The following is a 16,729-nucleotide window of genomic DNA, read 5'->3' on the forward strand; positions in this document are numbered from 1 at the left end:
CTTTAGAAATTTTTAAATTTTGTTGTTACTTCACAATCGCCACGCCACGCCACTCCTAATCTTTAGTCTGAGTAATAACTAGCTAATTAACCCGGTTTCAATCCGGGTTAACCAATAGACGTTTTGCAAATAAACCGAATGATACCCAGTAGCTTTACAATATGTTGTCGAAAAATAAAAATAAATGGAAACAAAAGTTGTATAGTTGTGGACAAACGTTAAAACACATTCGGTTCGCAAAAATAAAAAAGTTATCGGGAAAAAAAAACATACCATAGTTTCGGCCTATTGTACGAAAAAATAAGGTGATTAAAATCTTAAATAATAATATGGACATTTAATAAAAATCTATATTAATGATACATATTTGAAAAAAAAATTCTATTAAAAAAAATATATTTTGAATTTTAAATAGAAAAATATGATGATGTCATAATTAAATTAAGGGGATGTGTTGTAATACAAATTTTAAAAAAATCTTATGTCATCACAATCTTCTTTTATTAATATAAATTGATAGATATGTATGTTTTTATATAATTAATGGTCACGTAATTTCATTGTTAATTAGATATCCATATAGTTTTTGACTTTTAGTGTTAATTACAAATGTTTTAAAATCTTTTTGATTTTAACATAGTTTTTGCGTATATTCGAAATACTGAGTAGTGGTCAGCCCAGCTGATTAGAGCGACTCTCGATTTTACGTAAACGATCTCCAAGGATGATAAACTTTAGAGTTTTTTCGATCCGAATACTTTTAACGGCACATAGTCAACAGTTGTTTTTATATAATTAATGGTCACGTAATGTCATTGTTAATTAGATATCCATATAATTTTTGACTTTTAGTGTTAATTACAAATGATTTAAAATCTTTTTGATTTTAACATAGTTTTTGCATATATTCGAAATACTAAGTAGTGGTGTGCCCAGCTAATTACAACGACTCCCGATTTGACGTAAATGATCCCCAAGGATGATAAACTTTGGAGTTTTTTCGATCCGAATACTTATAACGGCCCATGGCCAATATCTTTTTGTCTAGAATATCATTATACAGTGAGGTTTTCATGATATCGTATCCTGAGTAAATGTTCGCTAAAAAAGAGTTCGATTACCAAAAATGAACTTTTATATAAATCTTTAAAACATTTTTAAGCGCGAAGCTTGAGATTCAATTCCATAACGAAGGTTCGTCAAGCTATTGAGATGAGCTCGATCAAACATGAAACATAGGCTAAAGAATTCGAGTCGAGCCCGGCCAATCCCTATTAGTTTGGTTCAAGTGGCAGGTAGATCAACTAGCTAGCTAGTTTTCCATCTTGAATCATTTTCTAGCGGGACTTAATATTTACATCATGAATGTTTATCAGTTATCGAGCTCCTGATTTAAGCTCGGGCTCTGTTAATTAATTTATTAAGCTTAGATGCAGAATAGATTCGTTTGGTTACTAATGTGTACTCGCAAAAATTTACAACTTTTCCTTTATCAAAGGGAGTACGTCTTAATCGTAGAAGATATCATTCAAATTGACGAGGCCGTACAATAATTGCATTGTTAGTGTGATTAGTGAAATCGCCGCTATCGTGGTTGCCACATTAATTTTGATCCAGCTGACAATAAATCAACGACGTATCATGCATGATTCTGCATCATGCAATTCTTGTCCCTTTATTCACTCATAATAATTGGATTAAATTAAAAAAACAAAAAAGTGTATAGCTAGTCACTTTAACTGGTGTTCGGTATTTAAGTAATTTAACTAGTAAAGTGTAATTGTTAATTTGATAATCTACGAGTATTTTGCTAAAATTTATGGATATAAGCGTACATGTCGTAATTAAAATGTAAGTTTCACAGTGTTAACATAAATAAAGTTTTTCGAATTACTCGTAATTGAAAGAGTACGTATGTGGATTTTCATTGGAACATGCTTTAATTAGCAAGTCGCTATAGCCAAATAAAACCAGAACATGGGGGTACAAATTAAGAGCAGTGATTACAGGGGAGGCATGATTTGAAAGGTAAGATCTTGACCTGATCATCACCTAATTTATCACTCTCTTGCGATTTTTATTTAAAGCTAGCTAGCTATTTCAATTCCATCTTGTAGTACGCCGAAAGTTTCATTTATATATGGTCATTTGAATGAGGATGACATCATCAAAACAATGCAACATATCATAAGTTAAAGGTCTCAGCATTTGTAAATCAGATCCACATAAGTTAAAGGTTTAGGTTCTTCAAATCGACTAAGGCAATATGAGCTTATTGGTCGTGGATGAATTTGACGCCAAAAAATGACCATCCACGGAAATTAGATCAGCGGCGGAAACAAAACTGAAAGTGATCATACGTAACACAAATTTCTAAACACTAACCTTATATTCGTGCAAAATAACGATAACATCTAGATTACTACGACTTTTGCAGTTTTTACGGATTTTTAGCTATTTGTGTTGTTATTTTTAAATGTTTTTGCACTTCTGTTAGTTTTGGTCTCCCAGTTATACAACTTATAAGTTTTGTTGTTAGGAACATCTTTCAAAAATTTAGCAACATTGATCGACCAGTATCCCATGTATTCCCACCCATGGAACCAAAAACGAACACAATGTTTTTCATAAAAGTTTACACTAATAAATTTGTAACCCGGCCAGGCTACTCCTATCTTCAATATAGTTCCGTCTGCGAACTTGATTATGCCACTAAACATCTTGAACTTCCAACTAGCTTCTCAACGATCAACTTCCATCTTATTACCAAAAAATCACACCATAAAGTCATAATTAAACAACATAACGCCTGAGTCAAGAAATAGTTATTGAGGAAACGAATTTGTATAATATATTAATATCGTAAATTTACTCATTGCCGGGGGTTAGTTTCCCCTGTTCCCTGTTGTAAATCCGTCCATATGAATTGACATGCTTGATTTGATTGTAATAGACGAATAGTAGAGGCATCTTCTGTGAAGGAGAAACAAAGGGGTCTTGTATCATGGAATTATATGTCTTATTTTTTATTTCATTTTTTGATACATATTCAAGACACTAAACTTGGAACTAAAACGTATAAAATTTAATTTTTGTCTCATTCATGAAAGAAATTTACACCATCAAAAGGATAGAGGAGTAAAGGACCACTAACCAACCATAATAAGTAAATCCCGCTTTGATGAACTTTTATAAGATGAAAAAAGAAAGTTTGGAGGCATCAGGAAGGTATAAAAATAAAAGACTCTATGACTTCTAATAGTATATATAAAATACATGCATACATTTGGCAAGCTTTTTGGCATTTCAAAATTTGGATTTTTTTTCACAATATGAAACTTTGTTGGGGGTGCATCATGCATGTATGTTAATTAATACAGTGTATATATATATATATATATATATATATATATATTGCAAATGCGGATCGAATATCACAACGGATGCATGGTCTCTAGAAATGTTGTATAAACCGAGTCCGCTTACCCAAAACGTAATATAGTAGGAGGAAAAACCACCTAATTGTTTGTCAATGGCACGACAACATTTTAGGGGAAAACATGGTCCTCTTAAACTCAAACATAGGTTTCTCCAACCCAAACCTTCATATAGCGACTTCCTTACCACTGGGCTATTGACCCGTGAATAATTAATAATACAATATATATAGATTCACGATTATATATGTCTTACATGAAAAATTTAACACGACTAGGTAGAGAGGGCAATGGTAAAACAAAATGTAATATACGAGTACCATTTATTTCGTGGGCTGGGTGGATTACCCGTGAGTTTTCACCCATGGGTGTGGGTATAAGGAATAAAGGTTAACATGTGCATACGCATCCACTAAACAACCTTTTAAAGTGATGGTCATCCTTGTACACAAAACACGATCAAATAACGCCAACTCCTAAAGATTCGAGTTAACAATGAAAAACAAAAGTAGTTCGTTGAATTTGAAGTGGCCGGGTGTTGCCCTTGACTTATTAGATGTTACTACCAAGTAACACATTTCCAAATTTATTGTAGTTATGGGAAGAGAATGGATGATTTTAATGAAGTTTTCAACATACGACGATATATCACATTATTAACATACGGAAATTATGCTTTTATTCCAAGCAAATTTACACTCATTAATTATTGGTCCTTCAATTCCTTCTCCAAAATCCAACGTCGTTAGTTATTATCCGTGCATAACTACAAAGCCGTCTGAATAGTGTTTGTTTCATTTCACATAAAAAGGTTTTCAATAAGAGAAACTAAAACAATTCCCTTAATTAATAAGTGATATTTCGATTTTTCATTTTGCTGTTCACTCTCAAGACTTTTATCGGTCTCAATAAATATGTTAATGTGAACACGTAAGATATAACATCTAGAATAGTATATTTGATGTGAAAGGAGTGATATTTGGAGGATTTAAAACTTAAAAATTTCGAGTTCAAATCCTGATCTGAACAAATGACCATAAGATTGAAAATACAATTTTACCTAAAATTAAAAATGGGTGTATGAATAGACAACGTAGTTGAGCCAAACTAGCCGTTAAAAAAAATTTATTCTACAAGAAATAAATATTGGTATATTAAAAGGTATATATTCTGTTAAAAGTATTATTTAATTTATTTTTAGTTATTATTATTATTATTATATCTTTCAAGTTTTTGTATTTATTAATATTATAAGGGAAATGTTAAATACAGCTCAACGTGTATAAAAAAACTTGTACCTTCCATATTAAAAGTCCGTCCCAGATTTTAATGGTAAATGTACAAACAATTTATTTACCTTAAACACAACCCTAAGGGCTGTATTTAGCAAACCCTGTATTATAAATATATTAAATAAAAAAAAAAAAGTTACATAGAATTGGACATGAGAGTAAATTAGGTAGATTACTCATTTCAGGTCGACGGGATATTCTTGCAAAGAATCAAGCTCGTTTGGATTAATTTTGTTAAATTCACAAAAATGATGGAACGTGATCAAACCGAGGGAACATTTTCGCAATTAAATGTTAAAAACGGTCATTTAATGTGTATAAAAAATTTGTATAAAAGCACATTCATTAAATTTTATGATAATTGTATAACTATTTAATGCACCTTAACTGTTTTGTCGCATTTATTATATTGAAGGGCAATTATTTTATCTACTATAAAACTTGCTTTTAACCGTACCTTTTCGCCTAAGAACCCCATCAATTAAGGCTGAAGACTCACTTAAACTAGAATAATTAGTTTAATTGGTTGTTTTAATCGGGTCTTATTATATAGGCATTTTCAAAAAGAAATACAAACCTCACCGTCTCACACAGACTTCTATCAAATATGGTTAACAAAAATTGAAATTTTGCCTCATGAGCAAAAACTAAAGCTTTGACTAATTTATCTATGAATCATTGACTAAAGATTGTATTTTTGCATCTTTTTACTTTTAAGTTGTCACATACCGTCCGGAGTTAGGCCAAAGCCCTTTAGTGATAATTCAATGTTTTTAATTTGTTTGAGGGAAAGTATGACCTTTTAATTATGAAGTTTAAAAGTGTACATAAACTAACCAACCAATATATAGTTAAAACCACTAAAAACTATAACTAAATTGTTGTACAATATATTAAACTCTAGACCGGTTCAATTCAACCCAATGTGCGGCAGCCCCTTAACCAGTTTGTTAAATGCAGAGAAGAAAATTGTTTCTTAGCAAGTCACCAGACGGTTCAACCACCACCAACTTTACATTTCTTTTTTTTTTTCTTTCTTAACTTCCGATTAATGAATGCTCCCATTTATCACACAATCGCATATTCACACGCTTTTCTCAACCCCATAACTAGTTCTCATCCCTCTAGCCAGTTGTCACTCTCACACACATATATATATGTAACACACATACATAACTCACTCACATATATTACAATATATCATGATATCATATATTATAATAATACCATTACCTTTTCTTTTTGTTAATTAATAGTCCAATTGCCATCACCAACTTTCACTCTCACTTCGATTACATCCACATTTCCTCTTTTGGGCTTTCAACTTATAATATTTTAGCTCCCAATTTCTATTCTAACAAAATAAAATGCTCACTTTGTATCTCTCGCCCTTTTTAATCCCTTTACTGTTTTTACAACAATCTTATATCTATAAGTTGATAACAATTTCATTTGTAATGGCTTGTAAAATGGGTGTCATGGGAAAACAAGCGACATTAGTTCTTAGATTTACCGGGAAGTTAGTTAATGATGTGTTAAGTTTTGTCGTTTTTTCGATACTCGATGTTCTTGATGTGGTTTTATGTTATGTTTATAAAGTTGCTGATTTCTTTATAGAAAATGAATGGAAACCATGTTATTGTTCGTCGCCTAAAGACACGATAATTAACAGTGGTAACATTTTGGTTTCGGAAAAAGGTGAGACCGAAAAGATTGTTTGTCTTACGTCTAATAATAAGTTACAACTTGAAGAAATTTCTGATACTCTTTATTCTCGGACGTCCGTGGTTGTTGAGGCGTCGAAAACCACTGTTATTAAACGTCGAAAAATTGTTCCTAATTCTGTCACGGTTCCACCTTCCTTTTTTATGGCGGAAATGCTTCAAGAAAAAATCGGTGGTCATCATAAACCGCACCCTGTTCCAAGGTGGTCTGATTGTGATTGTGACACGTGTAACTCTTGGTCCAATTCTTGTGAAGATACTCTTTTTGTTCATACCGAAGGAGGAAAAGGTTTTTGATCATCAACATTTTTGATTTTTTAATTTCTATTGATTTGAATAAATTTTGTTTGTGTGTTTTGAATATGTTTTTGTGATTGCAGATAATAATGTATGTGACAATGTGTTGTTTATTCATGGATTTATATCATCATCGGCATTTTGGACCGAGACATTGTTCCCAAACTTTTCAAGATCAATCAAGTCGAAATACAGATTATTCGCGATAGATCTTTTGGGGTTTGGGAAAAGCCCAAAGCCACATGAATCGCTTTACACAATGAAGGATCATTTAGACATGATAGAAAAGTCGGTTCTTGAACCAAACAAGGTCGAATCGTTTCACATCGTGGCTCATTCTCTCGGTTGCATTCTTGCACTTGCCCTCGCTGTTAAGTACCCAAGATCCGTCAAGTCCCTAACCTTACTCGCTCCGGTACGTAATTATCAACTATTAATTACTTTTTAGGGTCTTAGCTTGCTAATAACAGCATTAACGTGCCTAGCTATTTTTTAAATACAACTAGCTACTTTTTGTAACATAAGTTTATGTATCATTGCATTAAAATGTAATGCAACTTTTTGAACTTTTTATATGGTAGATAACATATTATATTTTCGTACCATTCGTATATTTTTTTGGTAAAAAGGCTAAAAAGTATGTTGCATTTTGATAGCCATATTTCCCGACACCGAAAGGGGAGGAGGCGACGCAATATATGATGAGACAGGTGGCGCCACGGCAAGTATGGCCATTGATTGCGTTCGGGGCGTCAATGGCATGTTGGTACGAGCATGTTAGCCGGACCATTTGCCTGTTGATTTGCAAGCACCATAGAACGTGGGAATTACTGACCAAACTCATAACCAGAAACAGGTAATTAAATAGTAGTTACATATTTTGTTATTTATTTTCCGGCTAATTAAGTCAACGCCACCGTTTAAATGCATCTAATTTAGACTTCATGACAGCAGTTCCATCGTCATTTTCATATGTCATCATCACATCCATCGTACTCCTTTAATTAGTTAGCCCGTATAAAAATAGAGATATATTTTTGTAGAAAAGTTGAAATATATACAAAGTCTTCGCTTTCATATAAAACATGCATATAAGCACTAGCTATATCTATATCGATATTGAATACATATATTGGAAATCCTTATCACAAGTCGCATCTGAGACTCATAAATGCATTTCTAAGAAAACGGTTGATTAAATTCCGAATCAAAAGTCAAAGAAAATGAGAAATATTTGTTTATAACTATAACTATTACTGTATTATTATGTCCGTACAGCAGTGGTAACATAATCTAGTAATTTTTCGATTTGTTTGACTTATGAGTCAATAAAATTGAAATATATATAATTTTTAATGTAATTTTAGCTTGATATTTAAATATATATTCCTGTTTTATTTTATTACGAGTACATAATAGATGATTACTTAAAATTTAAAAGGTTTGCGTTTAAATTGATACCGATAAATTAACTTAATTGATTTTTAAAAAGTACATAAATTATTTTGCATATCAAAATTTAAATAGAAATTTAAAAAGTAAGTAAATATCGTCTTCCAAATATTTTAATTTTTAATATAAAGAAGTTGAGATGTAGATAGATTTAAATTTACTGAGCATGGGAATCAAATCCATTGACCTCTATTTGTAAAGGCAAAGGCTCAAACCACGTTAACATGTATAAAAAACTGGATCTTCCATATATATATATATATATATATATATATATATATATAAAGTCCATCTCTTAAATTTTATGATAAAAGTATAACAGTTTTACCTGTAAACGTTATTATTAAAAAAACTTTTTTTGCATCGTAACTTTAAATGTTATAAGCGGCCACTTTGTAACTTTTATGAATGTGATGTAGTCACTGAAAAATGAAAAAAATTGTGTATTTCATTTCTCCAAAGAAATTAATATTAGTTGCAATTAAAGTCGTAAGTGTTATACGTTAATCAGAAGAAAATAAATAATTTGTGTTTTTCAAATACTACATTTGTTTCCAAGATAAAATGATACGAAAAAGGTTTAAAAGAAAAAAAAAACTCAATATATATATTGGAAAGTGTCTAAAAGCACACCTATGTCGTTAAACATATATATTTTTTTTGTCATGTCAGCATCACCTTATATCATTACCACATTTTCTTTTTCTTTCTAACTTCTCATCTTTAAGTTTAACATATAATTGCACCCGTCGACAATCATTCACAATATACTCAATCAAAATAAATAAAAAATCGAACCTACTATTTCTCTTTTTTGCGAATCATTATGCTCACAAGATTGTTCTTGTAGCTATTTGATGACGAGGTTATATGTTGATGATCACCTTATGTAGGTTAAATTATTTTCAATCGAGAGATTTAGTCAATCAATCTGCTTGCGTGATTTATATAGTGAGTCATTAGCGTGTATATCTCATATATGACTTTTACATGGATTTTTGCATATACGCAATTCGATTTATTTCACATTGAATTACCAACTTTTCGAATCCTCTTGTAAAAGGCAAAAATTGTTGGTGTAGCATTTATAGCCCACAAAGTTTTTTTTTCTGTTTTTTACGAATTTAACAGTTTAGGTTTTGAGACAAATTAATTGGATATTTAAATGATATCTTATGTTTGTAATCTGGGTCTCCTAGCATCTTTCAAGTTGAATGTTTATTTAATATATTTCATGTTTATGTTTAAAAAATAGAATTAAGAAAAAAGATGATAGCTGTAAGCTCATATTTCAATAAGCGACCTGCCAATACTAATTACTAAAGATTAGTGAGGACTAGTCCTTACACTTACAAATTTAAAAAAGAAAAAGTCATGCTACAACTCGTCCTATGGGAGTCTCTATAAGAACGAGTGACAGGTGGACGCATCCAAGGACGAGTCGAATCCAATGGTGTTCATTCATACTTGGATAGCGGATGAATTAATGGGGATGAACGAAGGACAAGTAATATTGGGGAGCTTCTAATAATTATTGACGGTGAACTTTAAGAAAACCTTACCTTTAATTGATATTTATGAATTTAAAAAGTAAATGATATTAATAAAAGCTCCTTAAAAAGGACATTTTTTAACCCAATAAACAATCTGCTGAGTATTTATTTATATTTATTTTTCCTAACATAAAGGTCACATTTATATTTCTCAAAAGTCAAAACTGTCTACAGTACAAAAAGTGTTGTAAATAATGCATACATAGTACTCTTTTTCACATATTTGATGTTACTTCTCATTCTAATAAAAATAATACGAGTGATTGTTTTTTATATTATTTTACTTTATTTTTAAATCTAAATATACCAGAAATTCTAATTTTATTACAGTCAAAGTTACTCATAACTTAGATATTATCTTCTAGTTCATTGAGATAACTTTTTTTTTCCTTTTCAAAAGGATATATTTTGCAAGTTATGTCATCTTCCCACTGTTAACCTGTATGCGATATAATGATATATCATCAAATTGATCAGACATCATCATCATATCGGAAAAAATTTACTCTACTACACCACATGTGTATTATGCTAGTTAATTTCTTCACAAAATGTATTTTCGTGTTAGGCTTAGAAAATATTCTTTTTTGGGTAAAAATTTACTCTACTACATCACATGTGTATTATGCTAGTTTATTCACAAAATGTATTTTCGTGTTAGCCTTAGAAAATATTCTTTTTTGGGTAAAGAGCCTTAGACAATTTACTCTACTTTGTGATAAAGAGCCTTTGAGATATTTTGTAATCGATAGAGTATGTGACTATATTTCATACAGGATTAGGACATATTTGATCGATGGATTTTGTTGCCACACTCATAATGCTGCGTGGCATACCCTTCATAATGTCATTTGTGGGACTGCCGCGAAAATGGAAGGGTACTTGGACACGGTTCAAAACCATCTGAATTGTAGTGTAAATGTGTTTCATGGTCGGGATGATGAGCTCATCCCGGTGGAATGTAGTAGCAACGTCAAGACCAGGGTCCCTCGAGCAAATGTTAAAGTCGTTGAAAAGAAAGATCATATCACTATTGTCGTCGGGCGTCAAGAAGCCTTTGCTAGAGAACTAGAGCAAATCTGGAAGACCGCAAAAGCCAATTGATCGAGTAATGTTACTTTCATCGCTAAGAATTCAACTTGGTGGCATATATTTGCATAATCCCGTAAATCTTTTTTTCTACATCATTTGTACAACTTGAAAAATCAAGATTAGTCCAAACAAATAAAAATATATATATAATGGATCGTAAATTAGAGAATTAACTCCATCCAAATCAAGCAAATGGATGAAGTAATACAAGTAGTATATTATTTGGTTAGATTTTTGTATCTATATTTACAGAGTAATATATCCAATTTATCATTCTGGTAATTTGGCTTTTCGAAAAATACAACTTATCAATATTTCTATCAATATTTCTATATTATTATTAGCAATATCACAAACATCATCATGATATAAATCACCAATTTTATGGCATGTGTTAATGAAATGTGTAGAAATACACCACCATTATTGCTTTGTAGAAAGATTAATATGCCAAGTCGTTATTGTACGTATTGTTATGTCGACACTCGTAACTAATTAGCCAAAAGGCCTATATTTGTGGTCGCACTTAGATACCTACGAAACAGGTTGTTTACATATTTATACAAAATGTCAAACGTACAGCTATAATTAACCAACTAAAAAGATGGGACAATATTATTTTTGGTACCAATTATGTTGTCCAGTGTTTACCAAATATATATGAATGTGGTGAGATTTAATGGGCACAACTATATACGTTATGCCTCTTCAATACTTCCCTTAAATGTTTGTAACTTAATTTAATGTTATTCCATGCCACCAGCCACTTTCAAACCACTATTTGGGTCAAATCGAACAATGATGTAGATATTTTGGAATTTCCAACTTTTTTTTCCCATAGATTTCGATCGATGTGTGGGAAATAATTTGGTAAAAAAATATTACGGCTATCTTAACTAAAAAAAAGAAAAAGAATGAAATCAATTAAAACTAAGACCGAGCGGAGTGGGTGTCAAATCCCCCGACCCTCGCCCCCCGTCGTCGACCCTCGCCCCCAACACCACCCCCGTCGACCCTTCTCCCTCTCGCCCGTCTTCTCCCTCTCACCCGTTTCTTCCTTTGACCGCACGTTGACCGAGGTGTACTAAATGAATACCGGCTAGTTTTGACCAACTTCAAAAAAAAAATAAATTTTTTTCCCCCTTTTTTTTTTTAAAACAAATCCTTTCCTTCCATTTCACTTTTAAATTTCAAACACACAAATACCTTTTTTCTTCCTTTTTTTACTTTCATCTTCTTCATCTTAAACTAAAAATGTTTCCAAACAATAACTTCAACAACAACCCTTTTACCCCAGGTAATCGTAGTCAACGTCCGAATAACCCAAATCAACAACCCGATATGTTAAACGACATTAATTTACTCAATAACCCACAACTTTTCCAATTGATTCAACATATGTCTAGTAATCAACAAATGGGTATGGGTTCTATGGGTATGGGTCCGGGTATGGGTATGGGTATGGGTCCGGGTATGGGTATGGGTGGTTCGAGCCAACATGAAACTTTTGGTGGGTCGTCTGGCCAAAAAAACACTCCCGGTTCATTTTTTGATCGTCAAAGGCTAGTTGAGACTCCACTACTAGATTCTCAAGATGATGATGTTGTTCAAGAGACACAACCACCCCCCTCAACCATCAAAACCAAGGCGGCATAGGAAAAAAGTGGCCGGCGAAGACGAACCACGACCAAGAAATGTCATACAAACGTGGTTACCGTCGGAAGAAATGAATCTAGCTACGGCTTCGCTATCGGTGACCGAAGACCCGGAATGTGGTATTTTTCTTTTTACGCATACTATTTCTTTTATATATACAAATATGCCCATTTTTTTTATAAAAAAAATTGTTTCGGTTTTTTTTTTAAAAAAAATTTTGTTTTTCATTTTTTTTTTAATCTGTTTCCTTTTTTTTTATAAAATAAAAAATTGTTTTAGTTTTATTTTTTTAATATATTTCGGAATTTTTTAAAAAGAAAAACAGTTTTTAATAAAAAACAGATTTTTATATATATATATATTTTATAAAAAGCCGAGTTTTTTTATTATATAAAACAGTTTTTTATTTTTAAAAAAAAGTTTTTATAAATAAACAAAAATACGAGTATTTTAATTAAAAAAACAGTTTTTTTTATTTGAAATATTATTTGTGTTTTGTTTTTTGTTGTAGCAAATTATCAAAAAAAGGGGGTATTTTGGTCACGAATAACCGAAGCTTTGGCGACATTAGAAGAAAAGCCGATAGATTACCGTGACCCCGAAGTTGTGAGTGCAAAATGGAGGAAGATACGTCCAATTATTCAAAACTTCAACCAAATCTATACTCGAATCGGTCATGTAAGTGGGGAAAACGATTTAGATCGTGTTAGAAAGGCCAACGAAGAATATGAAGGAACTTATCGCAAGGCTTTTTCGTATTCATCAATTTGGGGCAAAATTCGGTAAATATTTTACTTTTTATTAAGTCTAATTATGTTTAATATATATATATGTATATATATATATATGTACATTTCATTTTATTATGTTTTATTATGTCTAATATATATATGTACATTTCATTTTATTATGTTTTTTTATGTCTAATATATATATGTACATATATTACTTTCTATTATGTTTAATTATGTGTTATATATATTTATATAGGTACAATTCGAAGTTTTATCTCGTGGACAAAAGCGCTGTGAGGACCAATCTCGGTGAACCCACGGCCAAAAGGTCGAAGACTTCATCATCCACCGACCCAGTGGCTAGTCAAGGGTCGGATGCTAGGGTCAACTTTGACCTTAACTCGTTTGAAGAGTTGGGTGATAATGATAATGAGCCGGGGCTTCAAGAACGGCCCATTGGTAGGGACGCATCAAAGAAAGCGTCGAGAGGGGAAGCCGGGTCGAGCTCGGGAGGCAAGGGGAAAGGAAAGGGTAAGTATATGGAGACGTTTGAAGGAATTGCGAAAAAGTTGGATAAGTTGTTTGATATGAGCTCGAAGAAAATTGAGTTGAAGGAAAAGAAAGTTAAGATCATGGAAGAAGACCGCGATTGGAAGTTGTTGGGTACCGACTATTCCCACCTTGAAGAGCCGGACCGAAGCATCATGGAACGCAAAAAACAAGCGCTTCGTGAAAAATATTTGTCTTGATTAGTTTTTATATTTAATTACTTTGTTATTTTTATGAACTTTTTTATTTTTCGAACTTTGTTATTTTAAGAACTTTGTTATTTTTATGATTAACTAGTAGTAATTTTAATTATGTTTAATAAATTTGTTTATGTTTAAAATATATATGTATTTCCTTTTTATTATAACAAAGTTTACAAAAAAATCAAAAATAAAAATAAATCAATCATTACCACATGCCACATGGCACAAGTCACCCACCCCTTAAAAATTCACCCATTTTCACCTTTTTTGAGGGACAACTCTTTTTATCCTACATGCCACATGACACAAGTCGCCCCTTCCTTCCCCCGACACCACTCCTCTTAGTCTAAGAGTCGAAATAAACTAGCTACATGAAACTCTACAACGTGATTATCTCAAGGCCAAAGCTATACTTTCATCAATTAATGAAATCCCTCTTTTGGCGATTTTCACCGACCGAAATTCAACAATCTTAAGAAGATAACAATTGAGCTTATGGTACAGCTGATTCAAGCACCATCTTAAATAAACTCGGACTAAAAGCAATAATCTAAACACTAGCGCTGAAAACAAACACATGTAAATAATAAACGTCAATCAGACATGTAGAAAACATATACTTGAATTAATTAATCTATCTCGATTTAAAGAAATAAAATTGTTATATTAATCATGGGTGATAGGGAACAAGGGGATTATTAATGAATTTGTGCCAAACTAAGAGGCGGAAGATTTAATGACCTCTAAGTAAGTTGTATCTTTGATTGTTTGATAACGAAATTAGTTTAGGATTCCTATCTCAATTCTCAAATGCGTATATTGTCTACATTTGTAACATATATAGCGACTCCATTCGCTATCAAGATTAATGTTATGAAGGTCCTTTGATAGTTAACAGTACTCACCATCAAGATCAAAATCATTTTGGTCCATTTGTTTCCTCATTAATCTTTTGCTTATTTAATGTCAATTTTGGCACTGTAGAATTTCTAATTTCTTAAGATGTTGTCGATGTTTTTGCGAACAATGCCCTATATAGCCTTAGATATGAGGGCATGTCCTAGTCCTTAAAAGCATAGTCGTGTTTGTTTAATTAAATAACATAAAAAAGAAAATGTGATACTTATAAAAACATATCTATATATTTATTAAAATAGTAGGAATCCGAATGATCCCAGAGGTTCTACAACTCAAACCTATTTTATAATATCGACACATAAGCCTTAATCCTATGTGACATTTTTATAATTTTTTGCCAATAATTTAATTATGTAAAAAAATAAAATAAAACTAAAAATCCAAGATATTATTTAACATGAGATATTTGTTTTCTTTGGCAAATATTTTGTTTCCCTCCTCTAATTATTTTAGTATTAATCTGATATTAATCATATATCTATGAATGTGATATTAGCTACTCAAAGAAACACACTTTTGAAGTTTCGTATGAAATATGCAATTCCATTTTTATTTATTTTTTATTCTTCTTCTATACCTTATTCATCATCCTCATCATCATCATCATCATCATCCTCATCTAAGTTGGTTTTTTCTCCCATCAACATCTTTATGATTTTTTTTATTTCTCATTTCAGCTTTGTATTAACGCTTGTATTTGTGAACTCGAGTTTTACTTTTCTAGATGTCATTTATTTGGATATTTTTATCTCAATATGAACAATTTCTTTTTTAGATAAATGTTGTTGTGTTGGCATTCTGATTTAATCTTAATTGACATAAACTTTCTATACCAATGTCACCATTTTTATACTATTTGCTTTTGCAAGTGATTTTGAGTTTTAAATTACTATAAGGTGATTTTACTTTTTAAAAAAAATAAACATGAAGACATTTTGAATTTAACTTAAATTTGAATAATAGATTTGCTTTTTATAATCTAATTGTAATTTTAATTTGGTTTATCTTTAAAGCTTTTCATCTTTTACGAATTTCATTATTTGATGACTTAAATTCTACTAAAGTATTTTATTTTGAATGAATGTGATGAAATTCTAATGGATTACATATCAGTTTGCAAAAATAATACGAGTAGTTGTTATGGTCTTATCTTGCATTACACTTTAATTTAATTTCATGTTTATTAACATTGCATGAAGTATAATATGTGGTATTAAATATGAATATTTGATGATAACACGTAAGTGTCCTAAAAGGCCGGTATAACTTATAATCGACTAATTAATAGTTAAATAATAACAGTTATATTTTGGATTTATATATTTTATTATATATAAATATTTCCATTACCGATAAATATAGATTTGTATATACCAGCTTAAAATACAAGTTATAATTGTTACAAATTGTTATTTATACTCATATAACTAAACAACATGAACAACTTTTTTAAACAGCCGCACATCATGCGGATAAAAGATCTAGTTACATATAAATATATTCCCTTGTTTAATTCGACGTCTTTGTTTGCAGCAAAATTCGTATTATATCGAATGTTTTGATGCATTTTTTGAATATTACCTTATTTAGGTGTCTTTTTGACAATATTATTTAGGTGCTAGCAGACAAAACTTTACAGCTTTAGTAAATTGACGTACCAATAAGTTACAACTTGGCTATTTGGAAGTTTTTGTTGTGCCCCTGATATGGAAGTTCAGTAAAACCTTTTTAGAAAGATAATGATACACCTTTCTAGCATGTTCTTTTTAAAACATCATTGTAGTAAAAATGAGGGGTGGTATTAAACAGGTGAAAACTCGCT

General features: G+C 31.1%; 2 protein-coding genes across 2 annotated transcripts; both read left to right on the forward strand.

Annotated features, from left to right (window-relative positions):
* The first annotated feature begins 5,934 nt into the window (after window positions 1-5,934).
* Window positions 5,935-11,129, forward strand: LOC122599902 (probable lysophospholipase BODYGUARD 1). The gene is made up of 4 exons (XM_043772509.1): window positions 5,935-6,742; window positions 6,834-7,165; window positions 7,407-7,606; window positions 10,532-11,129. Exons 1-4 carry the CDS (start codon window positions 6,097-6,099, stop codon window positions 10,857-10,859), a joined length of 1,506 nt encoding a protein of 501 aa, XP_043628444.1. The 5' UTR covers window positions 5,935-6,096; the 3' UTR covers window positions 10,860-11,129.
* A 1,444-nt stretch (window positions 11,130-12,573) lies between these two features.
* LOC122601758 lies at window positions 12,574-13,986 on the forward strand. Its single transcript, XM_043774497.1, has 3 exons — window positions 12,574-12,622; window positions 13,015-13,285; window positions 13,494-13,986. Exons 1-3 carry the CDS (start codon window positions 12,574-12,576, stop codon window positions 13,984-13,986), a joined length of 813 nt encoding a protein of 270 aa, XP_043630432.1.
* The last annotated feature ends 2,743 nt before the right edge of the window (window positions 13,987-16,729 follow it).

This window comes from Erigeron canadensis, chromosome 5, assembly GCF_010389155.1.
Source record: "Erigeron canadensis isolate Cc75 chromosome 5, C_canadensis_v1, whole genome shotgun sequence".
In the NCBI taxonomy this organism is placed as follows: Eukaryota; Viridiplantae; Streptophyta; class Magnoliopsida; order Asterales; family Asteraceae; genus Erigeron; species Erigeron canadensis.